Source organism: Cupressus sempervirens, chromosome 1 (genome assembly GCF_028749045.1).
Source record: "Cupressus sempervirens isolate cs-2001-9-10 chromosome 1, ASM2874904v1, whole genome shotgun sequence".
Taxonomy (NCBI): domain Eukaryota; kingdom Viridiplantae; phylum Streptophyta; class Pinopsida; order Cupressales; family Cupressaceae; genus Cupressus; species Cupressus sempervirens.
The window spans coordinates 535,252,515-535,273,297 of NC_143118.1; the positions used below are offsets into that span (position 1 = coordinate 535,252,515).

At 35.8% G+C, this 20,783-nt stretch overlaps 1 protein-coding gene across 1 annotated transcript in view; it reads right to left on the minus strand.

Annotated features, from left to right (window-relative positions):
* Positions 1–7,679: 7,679 nt before the first annotated feature.
* LOC149578572 (Flavin containing amine oxidoreductase family) overlaps positions 7,680–20,783 on the minus strand; it is a 238,478-nt gene continuing 225,374 nt past the window's right edge. Inside the window, exon 9 of the mRNA XM_089829938.1 lies at positions 7,680–8,438. Coding sequence (XP_089686064.1) covers positions 8,139–8,438 — 300 coding nt within the window. The 3' untranslated portion in view covers positions 7,680–8,138. The remainder of the gene's footprint in view (positions 8,439–20,783) is intronic.

Below are 20,783 nucleotides of genomic sequence, written 5' to 3' on the forward strand. Positions count from 1 at the left end.
CGTTGTTGCATTATACATGAGCAAAACAATAACCAACTATCAACAAATCCACTCCTAAATGCAATATTTCAGTCAAATTGGAAAACTACGAAAGAACTTGCAATGGAATTTTGAACTCCATTACAAATTCACCACAATTGATCAATCGGGGCTACGTCCAATCCAAAAAAGATGATTTGAGGCTTTGCATCCTCGAATCCTAAATAGAAGTTGAAGCTTCCTTAATTTCTCCAAGAGAAATATCAAATCAAATCAATATCCAAGCCCACTGAAAATAAAATCCTTATCCTTCTTTTAGGCACAATAGGATGACTCTTCATATTCTCTTGTTTGTCTCTTCATTTTAATTCTCTTTTTCCTTTTAATCGTATTTTCCCCACTTCAGAGAATAATAACTTTATAAACTACAGTGACTTATCAATTCCCCTTTTTAATTTTAAACTCATTTTCTCAAAATAAGTTAATCACAGACATTAAAATAAATATCTTGTCAAACTCAGAAAGCCATGTATAATAGCTTGCCGAAAAACTCTCAGCAAGACACTCCAAATCCAATATTGTAATCTTGGAAATATGAACCTTGGTTGACTTACTATAAATTGTAAGTATCAACCACCTACTATCTTGGCTCTGATCGGCTTGCAAGTGAAGAAACATGTGCCAAACTCATACTAACCCCTGGAAAAGACCTAGTTATCCTAGACCATGATGGAAAAGATTAAAGATGCATCAAATTACAGATGGCCAGAAAAGGGGACATTACAATCCTCCCTTCGCATAGATCGCTTTCCTCAAGAAATCAGCTTCTGCATGCTGTAACAAAAAATGCATGGATCTCATGTCAATCTAAAGAAAGCTACTCCTACAAGTCATTGCACTTTTGTTATACAAACAATATGTCTAGAAGTGTGAATCCACTCATCAATTCCCCACATTCACAATGCACCAATCATGCTAAAACCAAGACCCTACATCACTTCATGTGCATAATCTATCAAGTTATCTGGCCTTGCATTGCTATCATGTGTGAGAAAATCCTCAATCCAACAGAGAACCTCACTCGAATTGAAATCATAAGAACTGCTAAAGTCAAGTAGAGATGGGAAGTCAACATCATGCCAACTGACTCCTTGAAACAATACTAACCATGTGATTGATCCTCCTGGGTCCCACAAACAAAAAGGCCATCCACCTTCCCACCAGTCTTGAATATATTGCCGCTCCATACTAGAAAATAGAAGAATGCCCAAAATATCCAACTGCCATGACACTGCTCCCCTAACATCTATACTGAAACTGTAACTATACTGAAGAAGCAAGTAGGATATGGCTTCCTCCTTCATGAAGAGAAGTCTAACAACCCAATTGCTATCATCATGCACAACATCTATGATGGTAGAGTAACCATAGGTACAATATAAATGAGGAGAAAAATCAATCAATTAACACCCATTAGCACTATCCTCTCTCCTTATATGCTCCTTCAACATGCTATAAGTCAAATCAACATCATGTCCCTCTGTCAAATGTAATAAATCAGTCACCTCCTAGCTGCAATCAGTATCAATCTGTGACTGTTGATCAATATCGAAAGGTATTCCACCATCAAACTTAAATAAGGGATTCTCTAGTATCCAAATAACATCCATCTCAAAAAGTGAGTTACTATATTTTAACCAATCAACATTATGCTGGCTGAAGTTATTTTCAACATATGAATAATTATCCTTAGTGCTGCTACACAAATAGTTGATTCAAAAGATGCTTCATCAATCTCATAGTCATCATCCAATGAAGTCATAATGCATGGAGACTCTATAAAATTTCTAGGTGGTTGATTCCTTAGTGTGTCTCTTTCAACCTTGTGATCCCTAAGAATTCCATCAGCCCCATCCCTGCTAAGCTTCCCATATGATTGAGTTTTGTCTTCTTTTTCATGCACCTCTATAGGCTGTAACAAATCTTTCTTCCTCAACCTTGCCTCTTGTTAGTAATGATTTCAATTTTTACTCGCATTGATTGATAACATTGTTAACCAAACTACCAGCTTCTGAAGAAGGAATACATGTTTGTTTTAAACCAACCAATGTAATAGATAAGAAGTGTTGTGAATCAACATCACTCTCTTAAATAATCAAACACATTGTGGACTACATAAAGGATAAAACATTTCTCTTGTAGCTCCTTTTAATGGCAATTGAAAACTAAAGGAACATATCAAGAATTAAGTCTTCACAACCAAAATCTAACCTAATCACACAAGCTCTAAGTCTTGCAACTAATTCTAAAATTTGAACCACTTACCATATGATGGATTATGGATATTTCTCAATCCTCGAAAACTTGCTACAATCAATAATCAATTGGAATACTTCTTTTATCACCTCCCTATTGTATGAAATGTGTGGCGTTGTTATTCTCATTACATGAACATGATACACTGATTAATTGTAATTATTACCTCTCCATCAGTATACCGCAACAATACTGGAAGGGATCACAACAAGAAGAATTTTCGCTTGTTTACTCTGAGTCTATCTGTTCTATTGTGAATAAACAATTCTCTATTGTTCCCAAACTACAAAGCAACTCACCCTTTGATTGTGGCAAACATGCAAGTTTCTATTCTATACTTTAGAGCTTTTCTTAAAGAACTTGTTCCTGGTCCTTGGCAGCAAATTTGGGTAGCCGCCTAAACATGTTTGTGAAATTCTGATGCAACTTAAGCAACTACCACTGCTGAATTGCGACCCATGTTCTGGTGATTTGAGGTACACAATAGAATAGAAGTAGTGCTCAATCTAATTCACGAAGAGATTTTTGGCAAACCGTTGTCTTACGGTCTGATTTTTTCTGAGTTCAGATTTGAACTTTGGCGGAGGATTGCTTGTTACTTAATGCTGGAAACAAATTTAGAAAAACATTTTGGGAATTCCATTTCTGCTTACTGAAAAAACCTCAAGCCAGTCTTTGATTTTCACCAATTGATCCTGCTCTTATGCCTTACCAATTCCCAAATAAAGGATTGAAATTGTCAACAACAGATTTGAGTTGGTAGCAGAATGTATTGTCACTTCAAACCATAATGTGATCAATTGAAAAAAGTTTAACCTGCACCTACAATTTAAAACAAACACCCTTCCGTATGCAGACTGGATACTTCGACTTTCAGGAATCATAATTGTTGTTTGATGCCATTTATAAATCACTATGATGTTGTTAGAACGGTTTCAGTTTTTTGCAATTTTACCTTAACTTGATACAGTGCAGTGGCATTTGTCTCATCATAAATGACGCATTCAAACAACCGAACATATAGCATTGGGTTCCATATGCTAACTTATGGTCACAGTCTTACATGTGGAACAACCAATAATTGAGAAATAAGATATAACATTAAAGCACCTGGAAATGTTTTCACCAAAATGAAACTATTTAACTGGAACTGCTAAGTAGTGACGGGAACCTCAATAGCTATGGTTATAATCACTTATTCTGCAATTCCCACTGACATAATAGTACCAAAAATGCCAATTCAAAGCTTTATAGTGCTGTAGAAGACAACCACGTGATCTCAGGTGAACTAGCCCATGAGAATCTGCCCTCCACAAATAACTATCTACCAACAACACACTTTGAAAGAGTTACAACTAGCTAGCGGTTGATCGTTCTCTCATAGAATGACAGATGTCCACAATTGATTCCAGTCGTATTGAACAAGACTTTATTGCACTGCTGGCTGTACCAAAGACAAAAAAAAGTCAAATATGATTCTTCTTCAGATTCACAAAAAACGCAGTGAATTTTTTTCAAAATATTTAGTATTTTCGATTATAAAATATACAGATCATGAAGATTAAATGTTGAAATTTCAAAAAAATTATTGCGTTTTCATTTTTTTTAATTTAGTCAATGCAGCAATTTGTAGGGAGGATAGCCATGTCCCTTTATTGCAACATTTCTACACAAAACCAATCTTATAGTTCAAAATTAAGTTAGAATTCCATAAATTCCAATATGCAAATTGTAATGAAATCTACAAGAAAAGCTTTTGAAGGCTTCCTTCATTAGTTTTCACAATCTCTGATTTGATTAAAATATGCCACCTCCTCTTCAAATCTACCAATAAACTCATCTCCCAGAGTTTTATTCAATCACCATAATGATTTCCTCAATCCAGATAGAAATCTACAATGTTAATCTTCAGGTAGGTGAGATACCCTACAAATTTGTCTGAAACAATCTAGTAAGAATTATTCCAATAAGAATTCTGATATAATTTTTATAGGCTGATAGGATACATTGCTTGATATCATTGAAATATCTGAGTAGGATATTATCTCTAGATTTATCTCAAAATAATTTTTAGAATATAAACATATATCATTTCAAATAAACTAGTAGAAATAACCAACAATGAACCAGTAAATGTTCATTAAAATGTTTCAAAATACATTATTGCATTATACATTAGCAATCCAATAACTAGCTATCAACAAATCCAACCCTAAACACAAATTACGGTCTGAATGGTATCCACCAAAGATTACCTAAAATTTTACGTCCTCGGATCCTAACTAGAAGCTGAAGCTTCCTTAATTTCTCCAAGAGAAATCTCAAACCAAATCAATATCCAAGCCTATCAAAATGAACTCCTCATCCTTCTTTTAAGCACACTCTCCATATTCTCTTGTGCATATCTTCATTTTAATTCTCTTTTTTCTTTTAATTGTCCTTTTTCCACTTGAGAGGTAATATGACTTTATAAGCTAAAGTGACTTATTAATTCCCCTTTTTAATTTTAAAGTCACTTTCTCAAAACAAGTTAATCTTCAATTACTAAAAATAAATATCTTGTCGGATAGAAAGCCATGTATAATAGCTTGCCCAAAAACTCTCAACAAGATGCTCCAAGTCCAATATTGCAATCTTGAAAATACAAACCTTAGTTGACTTACTAAAAATTGTAAGTACTAAGGCCCCCTTGCTATCTTGGTTTTGATCGGCCTGAAAGTGGAGAAGCATGCGTCAAACTCATACTAACCCCTGGCAAAGACCTAGTTAACCCACTAGACCATGATGGAAAAGGCTAACAATGTGTTAGATAGAAATGGCTAGAAAATGGGACATTACAATAAGTTTTGTAGGTGATAAGTGATAATGTGGATCTGTCTGCTAATAAGTTGACTTGGTTGGAGAATGAGAAGAGAACACAAAGAGCTGATATGGCAAGTGTAATAGAGTTGGCTAGTAAACAAGGGGAGATTGGGGGTATAGATCAAAGGTTTGAGGTGGGAAGTGCAAGGTGTATGGTGAATCAAGAGACTCTACTCAAAAGTGGGGAAAGAAAAAATGTTATAATTATTGTTACCTCACTTTCTAATTTTTTCAACTCTCAAAATATTTTTCTCAAATTTACAAAATAATATTCAATCAACTTTTAAAAAATTCACTACATTATATTAAAATTTAAAATGTACATACCATCTTAGATGTTCTTAAGTTAAAAAATTAAAGAAAAGAAACTAGGTTTGAACTTTCACCCTACTAAGAAATGTCATCATTGAAATAAAAAGAAATAGGCCGTTTCAACTCTTATTGCATCCATTACACTTAAACTGCAATTAGATATCATCTCACTATACACTCTTGAACTTAAATACTTTTGCTCACTTTTTTTTCTCTCATATACTTCAATCATTTTACATTTCACTATATACACTAAACTTAAAACACAATACTTCCTTATATTTGTTTGCTATTTTTTCTCACAAGAATCCTACAAGAAACATCCCTATCTAAACATTCATCAATGTTTAATCTAAAAATAGCCCGAATGCCTAGTGAAAATTTCAGTGGAATAGAATATATGACTTGCTTTACAACATGAAATATATTAACTTTTCATCTTATAGATTGTTAATTATTCAGTCCCAGGAAGATTTATTTTCAATAAGTTTGGCAAAGATGCCTACGGTAGAGACAAGATCACTTTGGAAGAAATTAGAATAAAATTTATAGCAAGAGTTCTATTTGAGCATGAGTCCATGCCTATTGAAAAAGTAAAAGGAAATAAATTATTACAATGAAATGACTAATTGCAAAGAGTGGGTGCACTAACTGCACAACACATACTTACATAGATGTGTAGAACATAATATACTAGAAAATACAAGTTCACAACACATTTGTACATAAGAACTTGTCTTAGAACAATTTGAAAAATATATTTTCGAATTTATCCATACATGTACTTGCACATCTATTTTAGATGTTTTAAAACAATGATATTATATTTGTTGTTATATATTGTTACTACATTATTACTATGTACTTGCAATCAAGATAAAACATAGTAGTTATTGGTAAGTTTGCTGAGGACTATATTGTTACTTTTTTTGTTTCATTCAGATTAAGATGTTGATTATGTCTACTGTTTAAGCCATTTCACTTTCAACACTTCATTTTCCAACATAATAATATTGAGGCATGTGGCAATATGACCTATAAAATTTATCATATCGAAGCAAGAATCAAATGTCTTAATTTTTTAATTTGTTTTTTATATAAATTATTTATTATTCCAATTTAAATGTCTGAATCCATTTATTTATGCTAATAAAACCTGTCATTGAAATTTTAAAAATATTCTTATATTAGATCGAACTTCAAATATTAGAAACACAACTGTTTATTATAACATATTTAAAAATATTAAAATACAATAAACATTAATTAATTATATATATATATAGACACACACGATATTATAAAAATTTAAACATACAGAACAATAAAATATTTTCCTTTACTTTAGGATGGCTTTTAAATCAACCACTAATTAGTAGTTTAGTTAGTAGTTACAAAACAAAGAACTTCTCAAAGTCCTAAAGCTATTTAAAATTTTAAAAGGCACCGAATACTTTAAAATTAAAATGTGTAGAAATGCATAAACCTTCCCCAAAACTTGGTGGGTGGTGGTGGTTGATATCCCGTGAACGCTATCCGTTGAAAATTATGAACATAGAAGCAAACAACTGCTTGGTCCAACCAAAAAAAAGATTAAAAGTACTTAGGTGACAATATTATTTACTTTCTGAATGGCCAACAATTTTGTGTTAATAAAAAATATTGTACTTGTACACTTGGAAGTAAATCTGTGAAATGGCTGATAATTTTAATAGAATAATTAATGCAGTTCAAATCTATTTCTCTTTGTGAATGGAGAAAATGATTAAAACTTCAACAAAATTGATAGAAATCAATGAAAAAAATATAGTGAAAATAAATTAATTTTAAACTAAAATCTTCTTAAATTAAAGAATGTAAATTTTTTGAGTTGTACAAATTAATAAATAAAATCTATTAGTGCTTATATATAAGCAACAAGGACTAACAATGAAATTAGCAAAGTAGATATTACGTTCTAGGGAATAAGGCTTGTGTCTTGTGTGAGAATCTATTTTACTATAAATAAGAATAATAATAATAAATAAAAAAATTGATAGAATTAAGTGGAATCTTTTTCTGAATAATAACAACAATCCTTATTTATTAGTTTGAATATTTCAAATTTAGAATAAAACTAGAAATTGTCTCATCAACTTAAAAGCAATTTTCTGATACTCGTCCATAAACTTCTGAACTTTAATGTCTAAAATTTAAACTCACAACAAAACTTATGGAACCTGCTTTAAAATTATATACGCACAGTGTAGGCACAGCACAGTTGGGTTGATTCAGATCTACCTTTTGGAGAAGAAAAATCAGTATATTGCCAATCCAATACACACCAATTCCTGAAAGATGCTCTCATTGATGATTTTTTTTGCTGAAACATCGTTAAACATGTTTACAATGATCTTACTACAAACCTCTTGCCTCCCTTATCGAGAACATCCATCCACAGTACAAATCTGTGACCTTAATAATCTTTCCATTCTATAGCCTGATATAACCTCCACTTACATTTATATTCTCATTGCATTAAAAACAAGTATTTTATTCAGATCAGTAACCCCTGGAACTGATCTAACGACGATGGTCAACAAACAGTTTCGTCATATAAACTCTCTTTGCTCTATCCAGAAAGCTTGTGTATACAATTTGACAGTCATGAATACAACAACATGATGGCATCACTTGCTAAAAGATTTGGTAAGAAACTGAGATATTTCATCGGCACTTTCATAAGCCCCTTCCACACAGCGACCCAAAGCTACTCCAACAACATAGTTACCTCCCAAAAACAAGCCTTCTAATGCAGAATCACGCAAGGCACCTTGTGCGGTCTCTAAAAGATCAAGATGGCCTACCAAAAATTGAGGGATGGCTTGTGGCCACACCCGCACACCAAGAGTCATAGGTGCTGCTGCATCTTCTCTGATGAGCATTTTTCTTAAGTCTCTGTCAACAGCACTCACAATTACACTTTGGCTCTGCAAATTTTAAATGAGCAAAAATTAGAACACCTCCCAATTAAGAAGGAAAAACCACCTAAAAATTCCCAGAACTCATTTGCAAGAAAAACCACCAATTTTATTCTGAAGGCATTCCACTACATACTACAATCATCTACAAAATTCGATGATTAAAGGTGGTGAACCTCAAACTAATATAAATGTGTGCTATGGTCAAATAGCCTCAAAAAACATATTGAAAACCGATTTTGATATTTAATGATAAGAAGACAGTTCAAATTTTTATAATTACTACAGCAATTGCAGATGTGTCCTTAAAAGAAGAACTAATATCATTTTGTGGGTGCATGCCAATCTTGAGTTTTGTCAACAACAAAATGCTTTTGTTTACTAATATTGAAAAGTGAAACTATGGGCATCCAATTACACACTGCTTAAGAAATCTTGAACTAATAGTGATAAATCAAAACACCTATTATTTAGCAGAATGATATTTATGATAGTTGCATTGTCAAAGTGTAATCAGATTCAGGTACAGGTACAGGTACAGTGACTCCATAATCCATATAGCAAATTTTATTTTTAGCTATGCACACAGAAGAATGGAAATCATAACTACATATGTTATATATTTTTCTGACATGTTAAATATAACTAAAAAATAATTACATGCAGAAAAGTAAGATATTGTATCAGACATGGATGGGCTATATTTTGAAGCCCTTTAATGTAAATATGGTTACAGCAATCATACAAAAAAAATATAAACTATTTAATTGTAAATAATAATAAAAAAATCGACAATAAATCATCATTTGAATACTAATTAATATAGTTATATTTATTTTATATATATAACAAATACATTACATACTACTAACGTAAGTTTAATATACCTCATTAATGTCAGAAACATGCACCTAACTTTGAAACACTCTGAAAAGTTGTCCCCCTAATTTTGAACTTTGATTGCTGGAAGATGTGAAGAAACAAGCTCAGTGGCCTAACAATTACCAGTACCACCCCATCATCATCGAAATCTCTTGGGTGTGTTTTGTGTTCTGTTGGTAGCAGGTGCTTCTAGCAGAGTGGGACCCATTGATGGTTGCAAAGATGTGTTGAGATTTTGAAATCCTCTGACTCACAACCAAAAAAAGGTGTTTCCATTGGACAATGTGTCTTGTGACCCTTCTGCGTTGTCATAGCCTATAGACAGTTTGTAATATTCCGTTGTTTGTCTACCCCTCTAGAACAGATCCGTACCAGTATAGCTTGATGAATGGCGGAATCAATTTGTCCTATTACACATGGGAAAAGGTCTGAAAGAGGCCGTATGGTAGTTGCTGGGAGGCCAAATTGATGGCCGTACGGTGGAGAGAAAATGCAGTACAGTATCTTTAGATTCTAGTCGTACGGTGTCAATGCAGGTCCGTATGGTGGGAGGGGGAGCAACAAGGTTGTATGGATAGAAGGTATGGGTGGTTGTACGGTGGGAGTGTTTCAGAACAGCCGTACGTTAAAATAAGGGAGGTCGTACGGTGAGCTTGGGTTAAACTTGGAGACCGTATGGTGTATGGTAGTGGTTTGGAATGGAAGGTAGGACTCCGTACGGTTACAGAGAGTGATTGTAGAACAATAGATAGTATGAACAAACAACGAGATTTAATGCAGATAAACAATAGATGGATTTACACAGAACAAGAGAGTAGAACCAATTGAACACAAGGATAATTCGCAATATGATGGTGCTTCGATTTGCCAGATCCGAGCGAAGTGTTACAGGTGACGGAATAGGGTGAGGGCTGAATCCCACTGAAACTAGACAAAACCAAATAGGGAAGGTCTTTCACTTCCGAAATGGCGAACAACAGAGAACTTCAACAGGAATTCGCAATAGAGAGAAAATAATCCAAATTGCATGCCTAATGACTACCTACAAGTTGTGCTTAAATACCCATTGAGAAAAACTTTTCGTGGGTATACAAAGATAGCCGACAACAACACAAACTACGGAAACAAAATAAAAATAGGTTTGAGATATATTAAATCAATTGGCCCATTAACAATAGTTTGATTAATAATCTATTTTATGACAGGGATATTATAGTCTTCCCATCCCAAAATTTACTTGTCCTCAAGCAAAAACAATGTCGGATGCTGTAGAATGTGCTCGCCTTCCTAGGTTGTGTCAGCCATCGGTAAGTGTTTCCAGCGTACCAAATATTCCTTCACCGTTCAGTTCCGCAAAGTCTTCTCACGTACTTCAATAATCTCTGTTGGTTCCAATATGAGCTTTCCTCCATTGAGCGATGGAAGGTCTGTAGCTATCGTGACGTTCTATCCCATAGCTTTTTCAGGTAGGAAACATGAAAAACGTTATGAATACGACTCCCCTCTGAAAGTTCTAGCTTGTAGGTGACTTCATCGATGCGGTGCACTACACTATAAGGGCCATAAAATCGTGGCTTCAAATTTTCTTTTCCTTTTTCTTTCAATGAGGATTGTCGGTATGGCTGGAGCCTGAGGTAAACCAAGTTTCTTGTTTCGAAACTCTTCTCTATTCGATGTTTGTCAGTGTACATCTTTTGTTGATTTTGTACCCATTGTAAGTTTTCCTTCAGATATCTTAGGACGTCATGTCTCTCTTGAAGCCAGTCCCTTACCCTTGGTGCGTGATTGTCTCCTAGAACTGTGTCGATGAAGGAGAGGGGTTCATACCTCTATAGAGCTTTGAATGGTGCCATCCCAATGGACATGTGGTATGTGGTATTGTAACAATATTCCCCTAGGTGTATCCATTTGACCCACGCCCGTTGTCGTGCCGAAACGTAGTTTCGAAGGTAACCTTCGAGCCACTTGTTCACAATCTTCGTTTATCTATCTGAGGGTGGTAACTAGTACTTGGTGACAATTCTGTCCCTATCAACCGAAACAGTTCTGTCCAGAAGATACTGATGAATCGCCCATCATGATCACTAACTATGTTTCGGGGTAACCCGTGCAAACGAAAGACTTCTCTAAAAAACAGATCGACAACTTGTCTGGCCTAAAAATCTAAGGGGATGGTGAAGAAATGCGCATACTTTGTCATTCTATCAACCACCATGAAGATACAATCCTTTTCGTTCACCTTGGGAAGTCTAATTATGAAATATATCAAGATACTTTCCCACTTATGTTCTGAAATTGGCAAAGGTTGCAGTAACTCGACAGGTCGAGTATGTTCAGATTTGTTCTACTGACAGACCGCATACTCTCTTACATACTGCAACATGTCTCCTTTAAGTCCTTTCAATGAAAACCTCTCCCTAAGACATCTGTACATTTTGAGAAAGCTCGAGTGTCCTACCAAGGGTGAGTCGTGTACCTCCTTCAAGCTTTTCTGCTTCAATTTGGATTCCAACACTAAAAATATCCGATTCTTATAGTAAATGATATCATCCACCACTTTGTACCAATCATCCTGGGTGTTGCCATCCATTAACTCACAGGCAAATGTGTTTTTGGAATATTCCACGAACAAATGTGCTTTCTAGTCAGCTGAAATTTGAGTTAGTAGGCAAATGGCAGGTTTCCTGGACAAAGCATCTGCAACCACATTGTTCTTTCCTTTCACATATTCAATGTCAAAATCAAAAGCCTAAACCTTGCTTACCCATTTTTGTTGCCCCTTGTTCAAGTCTCTTTGCTCTAGAAAATATCTCAAACTATTGTGATCCGTACGAACGACATACTTGGCACCCACTAAATACTGTCAGAACTTGGTTAGTGCATGTACAATGGCCAACATCTCTACGTCGTAGTTGGAATATAAGCGTTTTGTTTGCGTAAGCTTCCTGCTCTCATAGGCTATGGGGTGTCTATCTTGCATCAGTACTGTGCCAATGCCTTCTCAAATGCATCGCACTCCGTAACAAATGGTCGAGTGAAATTAGGTAAAGCAAGCATGAGACAAGTGCTCATTGCTTCCTTCAGCTTATCAAAAGTGAGTTGTGCATTTTCATTCCACTAGAAGGACCCCTTTCTTGTTAGATCTGTTAGTGGTGCGCTGAGCTGAGAGAAACCCTTTACAAACCTCTGGTAATAATTGCACAGTCCTAAAAATCCTCGCAACTTCGTAAGTGATTTTGGAGGAGGCCAATCAAGGGTAGCCTGAATCTTCTCCTGATGAACTTGAACGCCATATTTACTGAAAACATGTCCCAGGTACAATATTTATGTCATACTGAATTCACACTTGGATTGCTTGGTGAACAAAGATTGATCTTTCTTGATCCTTAGGACTTCATCCAAATGTTTTAGGTGTTCTTCCCATGTCCTGCTATAAATAAGAATAACATCAAAAAATATCAGTAAGTACTTATGCAATTGTTTGTTGAAGATGCAATTCATGCATGATTGGAATGTAGCAGGTGCATTTGTTAATCCAAATGGCATGACCAGGAACTCATAGTACCCGTAATGACAACAAAAAGCCATCTTTTCCATATCTTCCTCCCTCATGTGGATTTGATGGTATCCGAAACAGAGATCTATTTTCAAAAAATAGACTACACCATGTAATTCATCCAGCAACTCATCTATCCTTGGAATGGGATATCTATTCTTTATTTTTTTTGGTTCAACACCCAGTAGTACACACACATGTGCATTGTCTTGTCCTTTTTTACCAATACCACTGATGGTATGAAGGGGCTAGAACTGGGACGGATCCATCCTTTCTCTAACAGTTCCTGAATCATCTTTTCGATCTCTTCTTTTAATTTCATGGGATGGCAGTAGGGTGTGGTTATGACCGGCTTGCCTCCTACTTCCAACTTGATAGTGTGGTCCCCTCGATGAGGTGGTATGCCAGGAGGAATGTCTATAAATTTTTTATCATGTTCACTTAAAATATTCAGGAGATCATCATCTTGGGGAGGTGTCTGTTGCCCTTTTATAAGTTCTGTCGAGACAAAACAATGTGCAGCCCAAGCAACATCATCACGCTGGAAAATTGCCTCCATCCGATGTGCAGAAACTTCCTTTGTACACTCATTTGCCATTCTGTGGAGAACAACCTTCTTTCCATCAACAACAAAAGTGAAATCCATCTGTTTGAAGTTCTGAGTGTATTCATCAAGTGTTTCTATCCACTGTATGCCCAAAATAACCTCCATGTCATCAAGGTCCATTATGAAGAAATCCTCGGTCACCGTGTGATTTGCCATTGTGATACTTAACTGAGGAACAAGGTGTGTGCAAGGAAAAAGAGTCCCTTCGGAAAACTTGACCTGGAATCCTGTGTTCATCTCCGTAGGTAGACCTCTTCGCTTCACTAGATATGAGTTTATGAAGTCTAGGGTAACCATGCTATCGAGCATCACCATAACCCTTTGTCCTTGAAGGGTTCCCCATACACGATTCATCGTGCACCTCAGGCTACCGGCTAGGGCGATAGTTCCTTCACATCGTACCAATGCTGCAATTCTTTTCGTATGGTTCAAACTAACCATGTTGGTTTTCTTCTGAGGGTATTTCTTCTTGTTTGTCCTCATCATTGGACATGACCTCAATGCAGTGGATCTTTCCTTTTCTGAGGCATCTATGACCAGGTTCCCATGGTCCTTTGCAGTTGAAACATAGTTTCTTCCTTCGGAGCTCCTGTCTAGTAGCTTCGTTCGTGTACGGCTTTCTCGATGGAGGTTTGTTATCTTTGTCCCTCTAAAACACCAACGGTTTGGCTTCTTAATGGCTTCCGACAGGATGGCAGGATTAAACCCTTTTACCCAAACCTTCAATGATTCTGTTAGTTAGTCCATGAAGAGCACTATCCATCTTCTTTCAGAAATGTCTGTGACAAAAATAGAGAGTTTCTGAAATTCTACAATGTACTAGTCAACCAATCCAATTTGCCTTAGCTGTGCCAAATCTTTGAAATTGAGTTCTGGATCTTTATTGTCAAATTGATCTATCAATCTCTTAGTGAATTCTGCATAGGTATTTATTTGATCATACCCCAGTGTGATGATGTCATGGTGCCACCATTCATGCGCAACTTCCTCCAAGTGTAATGCCGCAAATTTACTTGTTTCTTCTTCTGGCATAGGATTAAGCTAGAAGTAAGTATCGGTCTTCATTACCCATGCTTGCGCAGATATAGATCCAGTCTCGTCAAATGGTGACAGATTTACTTTACTCAACTTCATCCTGAGATCATCATTAAAATATCCTTTGTTTCTGCCTCTCGAATATCTCATTCTTAGATCTGCATAATCTTTGTAAGATATATCTTCCTCAAAATTTGCATTCTTCCAATCTTATCTCAGTTGTTCTTGCATTTCTTCAAAAGTCGGTTGCTTCACTCCGGGTGGTGTCTCCGTTCGTGGGGGAAAAAACGGCATGGAAGGTCGAGAGCGTGTTGGATGAAGGTTTGCTTTACCTGACATTGTGCTGTGACCATTTTGTTTCCTGGATATTTTATTGTCTGCCAATTTCTTGAGCGTCTCTTCCATGAGTCACTGAGTATCATTGATCTATGCCTGATTCCTTGCAAGTTCTCTCAGTAGTGCCATGAGTTCGGCAGCTGTGGGTTCTGGTTTGGCAGCCATTATATCAATGGAATGGTTTCTTCTCTTCCGGCTATAAACTCTCATTCACTGACCATAGGCTAGTAGGATCGAAACTCTAATACCACTGTAATATTCCGTTGTCCGTCTACCCCTCTAGAACAGATCCGTACCAGTATAGCCTGACGAATGGCGGAATCAATTTGTCCTATTACACATGGGAGAAGGTCTAAAAGAGGTCGTATGGAATGAGGCCATATGGTAGCTGCTAGGAGGCCAAATTGATGGTCGTATGGTGGAGAGAAAATGCAGTATGGTTTCTTAAGATTCTAGTTGTACGATGTCAATGCAGGTCCGTACGGTGGGATGGGGAGCAACAAGGCCGTACAGATAGGAGGTATGGGTGGCTGTATGATGGGAGTGTTTCAGAACAGCCGTACGTTAGAATAAGGGAGGCTGTATCATGAGCTTGGGTTGAACTAGGAGGCCATACAGTGTATGATAGTGGTTTGGAATGGAAGGCAAGAGTCTGTACGGTTATAGAAAGTGATTGTTGAACAATAGATAGTATGAACAAACAACGAGATTTAATGTAGATAAACAATAGATGGAATTACATAGAACAAGAGTGTAGAACCAATTGAACACAAGGATAAATCGCAATATGATGGTGCTCCGATTTGCCAAATTCGAACGAAGTGTTACAGGTGACAGAATAGGGTGAGGGTTGAATCCCACCAAAACTGGACAAAATCAAATAGGGAAGGTCTTTCACTACCAAAATGGCGAACAATAGAGAACTCCAACAAGAATTCACAGTACAAAGAAAATAATCCAAATTGCATACCTAATGACTACCTACAAGCCGTGCTTAAATACCCGTCGGGAACTTTCCGTGGGTGTACAAAGATAGCCGACCACGAATCAAACAAAATAAAAGTGGGATTGAGATATATTAAATCAATCGACCCATTAACAATAGTTTGATTAATAATCTATTTTATGACGCGGATATTACACAGTTTGTAATTGATTCATGGTTGACAGGATTATTTCTTTAATGGATAGTAACTGGATAGGTAGGTTCTCTTTCTATCCAAATATAGGTATGGTTAGGAAATAGGTTATTAGCATTTGAAAGAGTAAAAAGAACATTCAGGTTTGCATTCTAGCTAGAGGCGGGTTTTTATTCTGCTTTTTGCTTTAAGAAGACGTGCTTAAAACCTTGGTGGATGATTTGTGGCTTAATGTGATATATAATGGAAACTAGGGTTCAACCCCTTGTCAAGTCTTTGTGTGGTAGCATCCTTATAGGTATACCGACTAAATATCCCTCTTGCATTCTACAATAAGTCAAAGAAGGTATAGTATGCTCGTTTGGTCAAATTTTCACGGTAAATAATGTTACACATAAAAACAAAGATAGTTTTTACCATGTTCTATTTGAATTTGTAAATCTCAATAATTGTCCCGAATTCAATAACACAAAAGAATCAAAGTTTTTGGGATGGACCCAAACCATTGAAACCTCTAGACATTTTTCTTAAAACTACTCTAAGGCTGAACATAGTCTCTGATTACCCTAAATAGACTTAGACGATGTCAGGAAATACTTTAAAAGACAAAGGGAAGGTCAAGTGCTTCTCAGTATAGGCCGGTGGCATCTTTCCCCTTTGAAAATAAATACATAGTATTTCATTGGATAATGTAGAGGAGGATCAGGTTATTGATGTTGTCCTCAAAATAATGAAAGTGGGGGATGATAGGTATAGGGAAACCAGACTTCAAAGTTAGAGAGAAAAATATACATGTTGATGCTGAATCTGAAGATCATAATGTTGACTCAAAAATAAAAGGCTTATACAACTCCTACTGAGATGGTTGTTCAGTCACTCACTATCATTGTTATTGCTTTCTCTATCCTTCTCTATGAAGTTCAATAAGGAAATCCCTCCAAAAGTGATAAAATCTTGGAGATAGGCAACTGCTACAAGGTGATTGTTCTGCAGAAAAGTATTTTTGTGGTCTTTGTGTGGTGCAAGCATGGCAATAAGGAGAAGTTTTTGGTTTTGTAGAGACCAATAACTCTCTACATCAACAGTGGTGGTTTTGAGATGGATAGGGGAATTTTAGGATTTTAAGATTCCTAATAGCTTCAACACAAGTGCTATTAATCCATATTCTATAGTTGTTGGTTCGCCAACAATTGCTAGTGTTGGTCATCTACAAATAGGTGATGTTAGTCTACATATTTGTGTTGTTTCTAAGTGTTTGTGTGTTAGCTCCCTAGAAGTTGCTCCACCAATTAAATTAGGTGGTACATCACTAAATATGGACAAAATCTGGCAAGGTCTCCTAACTAGCACAAAGGCAACAACCCATTTGACAAAGGCAAGATGCACAATAAAAGGACCGGAAGAAAAATTGTTCATGTAGGTATGGACAGTAGAAGACAATCTCGAAGGAAAAATAGAGTAAAGGAAACAAATTGTGAAGTGGCTATAGGAAGCTAAGGAGCTTTAACTTTGCAGCTTCCAAAAATAATAGTAAATGAAGATTGTATCTTCGCATATAAGTAGACTCAATAGTCTTCACAAGTAGCTTTCACTTAAAAGTTGCATTTCTGATAACAAGATTGACATTTTTTTTTCATCTAGACTGAAATATGACTAAACCCATTCTTCAAATGATAAAGGAGCATTTATATGGCCTATGGCTGAGTTTTGCATTGGCCCTATTGAGGATTCCTTAGGAGGAACCGCCACCATGTAAAATCTAGTTCTTACATGAAAGGATTTTAGCACTTCGAGGCCTGGGTTGAAGGTTGATTTTTCTCATGTCTCTTCAAATATCCATTTGATTATCTCTAATGTGTATGCACCAAATTCCCGAACTCCTCAAGAAGTATCACAGATGAAGCTCTACTCTGTAGAATTCGATTCTTCTTTGTTAGGTGGATATTTTGCAACCGACAGTTTTTGGGTAAAATCCACAATGTGTGAGACAAAGTCTATCCTACCTTAAAGGGAAGGCTCCCCCTTTTCACCGTTCCTTGGATCAGCTCAAGATAAGCAAGAAGTCGAGAGATTTTGTAAAAAGGTGTTACCAATATTCTTTCCTCTTAACTTTTAGGAAAGAATCCACTTACCCATGGAGTGAGTAATGGGCAAGGCGAAATATCTAACTACACTTGATCTAAAGTTGAAAATGGTGATACCGATAAACTAACAATAACTCAAAGGCTAGCTGAAAGTGTACCAATTTGCCTCTAAGTACGGTCGTAATTCTATATGAATAAGCTTTACTAATAGGGCACAAAGACTTCCAAAAGTAAATATATCCTAATTAGTTTGTGAATCAAGAAAGAGATATAAGCTACAGACATGCTTCTAGTCTATATATCTCTACAATTGCTCCTAGTCAAAGCTTCGGCTCCAATTGCTTCTTAACTTGTTTTACACTCAATCATATGCAAATCACAGAGAAAGCTTCCAATTCGCACAAGTAACAATTGCACGCAATCAAAGTTCAATTTCAATTGTTCTTTTGTATTCACTTTTCTCTCAAAATAGTGCTACACAATCAAAGTTTTGCTAGCACAATTTCTCCAGAGTTCTCTTGCATACAATAAAAGATTATTTTTACAATGAGGGAACACTCCTTTATATAAGCACAGGAGTTGAGAAAAAGATGGAGGAAAAAGTGAGAGCAACTCAACTAACTTTGACTCGGTCTGACTAACAAGAGAAATTATTGGATTGCATGTTATTACACATGTAAGTCGCATTACACGTAATTACATCATTTCATGTAATACATCGTCTTCAATTACAAACATGAAAAAAGAAGAAAGACAAAATAGAATTGAAATAATCCTAGGGATTGTTCTAAAGGGCCTTGTACTTGGCGATGCAATCCTAGATGATAACAAGATTGAGAGTTCTTGTATTTCGTGTCACTACATTCACTTTGATAACCATGGTGTTACATATTTTGCTAGCTTCTGACTATCCTTGATGAATTATCCGTTGTCATTTAAAATCTTGATGTGATCAAGATTTTTCTCGTTCAAGTTGTCATGAATTGTCCTTTGTAGATTGGCACATTCTAAAATCTTTGACATTTTGAAAACCTTCTTGACAATGTCCAGATGTAAACTCGGAATAACTTTTCATCAGAACCTTTAACTTTCTGTTTTTTTTTTATAGTCACAAAGTGTTGGCACATTCCATCACGAACTCGAGTTCTCAGACAACCATTGGAAAAATGAGGATAAAATGAATTACTACTTCTTGAGAATCAAAGCATGTCTTCTTGATGGGATATCTCTATTCTTTGAAGAAGTTTTGACATATCTTGAAAAATATGCCACAATATGAAGATGATAACATCTTACAATTTGATTGAATCCTTGAGAACTTTGAGATTTGAGTTACAATGACGAATCCATGAGGGGTGGGTATTCAAAGTATGGATTAGATACTTATGGAGCACATATGATGGCTGGAAATAAACCGAAAAGCATATGTATTTAGATGGAAAGGGCCAAAGTCGGACTTCGAAAGATGGATTGCATTTGGGCAACGATGGGCTTTTGTGGGTATGGTCGAGAATGTAAGTTAGGATACAAATGACAACTTTGGTGTTCAAAAGAGTGATCTTTACCAAAATTGGGTTCTCAAGATGCAATCACATGTAAAGTGATTTACATGTAATCATGACTTGATATAATCATGCAATGAGGTTCGAAAGATAGAAATGCATGTAAATGGGAACGAAGGATGAGATTGCATGTGAATGTGGGTGGAGGGTGAGATTACGTGTAATCGCATGTGAAGAATGAGATGCAATGTGTCATGACATGGAAAGTGGAATTACATGTATTTTACTCATTAAGTGTAATTGCATATGGAAGGAATGAATGCAATGTGCCTTGAGGCAAAGTGAGCTTTTATAGATGTCTTTGAGGAAAGGTGAAGTCCAAGTACATGGGAAAACATGCACATGACATTTTTTGACCTTTTAAAAGTGACTTTTAGTCAAAAACGAGTTTTCAAGATGCAATTGCATGTAAAGGAATTTTCATGTAATCATGACATGTGATTGGATGCAGAGAGTGAGATACGTGAAAATGGAAATAAAGAATGAGATTACATGTATGTGTGGATGATGGATGGAAATACATGTAATCACATGTGAAGAATGAGATGCAAAGCGTTATGACATGAAATGATGGAGGTGAAATGGAATGATGATCTTGTTCTTGGGAAAGAACTTGCAACTTCTTCAAAATGAAGAAAAACCAAAATGCAAACAAGCAAAACACAAAAGAAAAATGTACCTTTGGCAAAAGACTCGAACATATCAACAAGCCAATTACTTCAATATATAATTTGAATTTGGAGTTTGGGAAAAAGCCAAAAACATGAAAATGAACCATTTCATCATTTTTAAAGGAAAAATGCACTTTTCATGGCATTTATATCAACAAGTGGGAAGCATCGAGCTAAAACATGCACAAAATAAGCAAGATAAGTATGAATTAATTAGCAAGAAGGAAAATGTCCACTTACTTGATGATTGTGTGCCAAAAATGAAGGAGAAAGGAACTCCAACTTTGAAAAATTCTCAAACAAACTTGGACCTCTTCAACCTTGCAATGATGAATTCCAAATGAGCATCTAAGGAGACATTTTCCATGTATGTGCCCAAAACCGTGATCAATAAATACCAAAACACAAAACGATTTTGGCAAAATGCAAGAAAGGAAACCCATTTCTGTCAAAAATGTGGTTCTAAAAACGTGCCCTCCAAT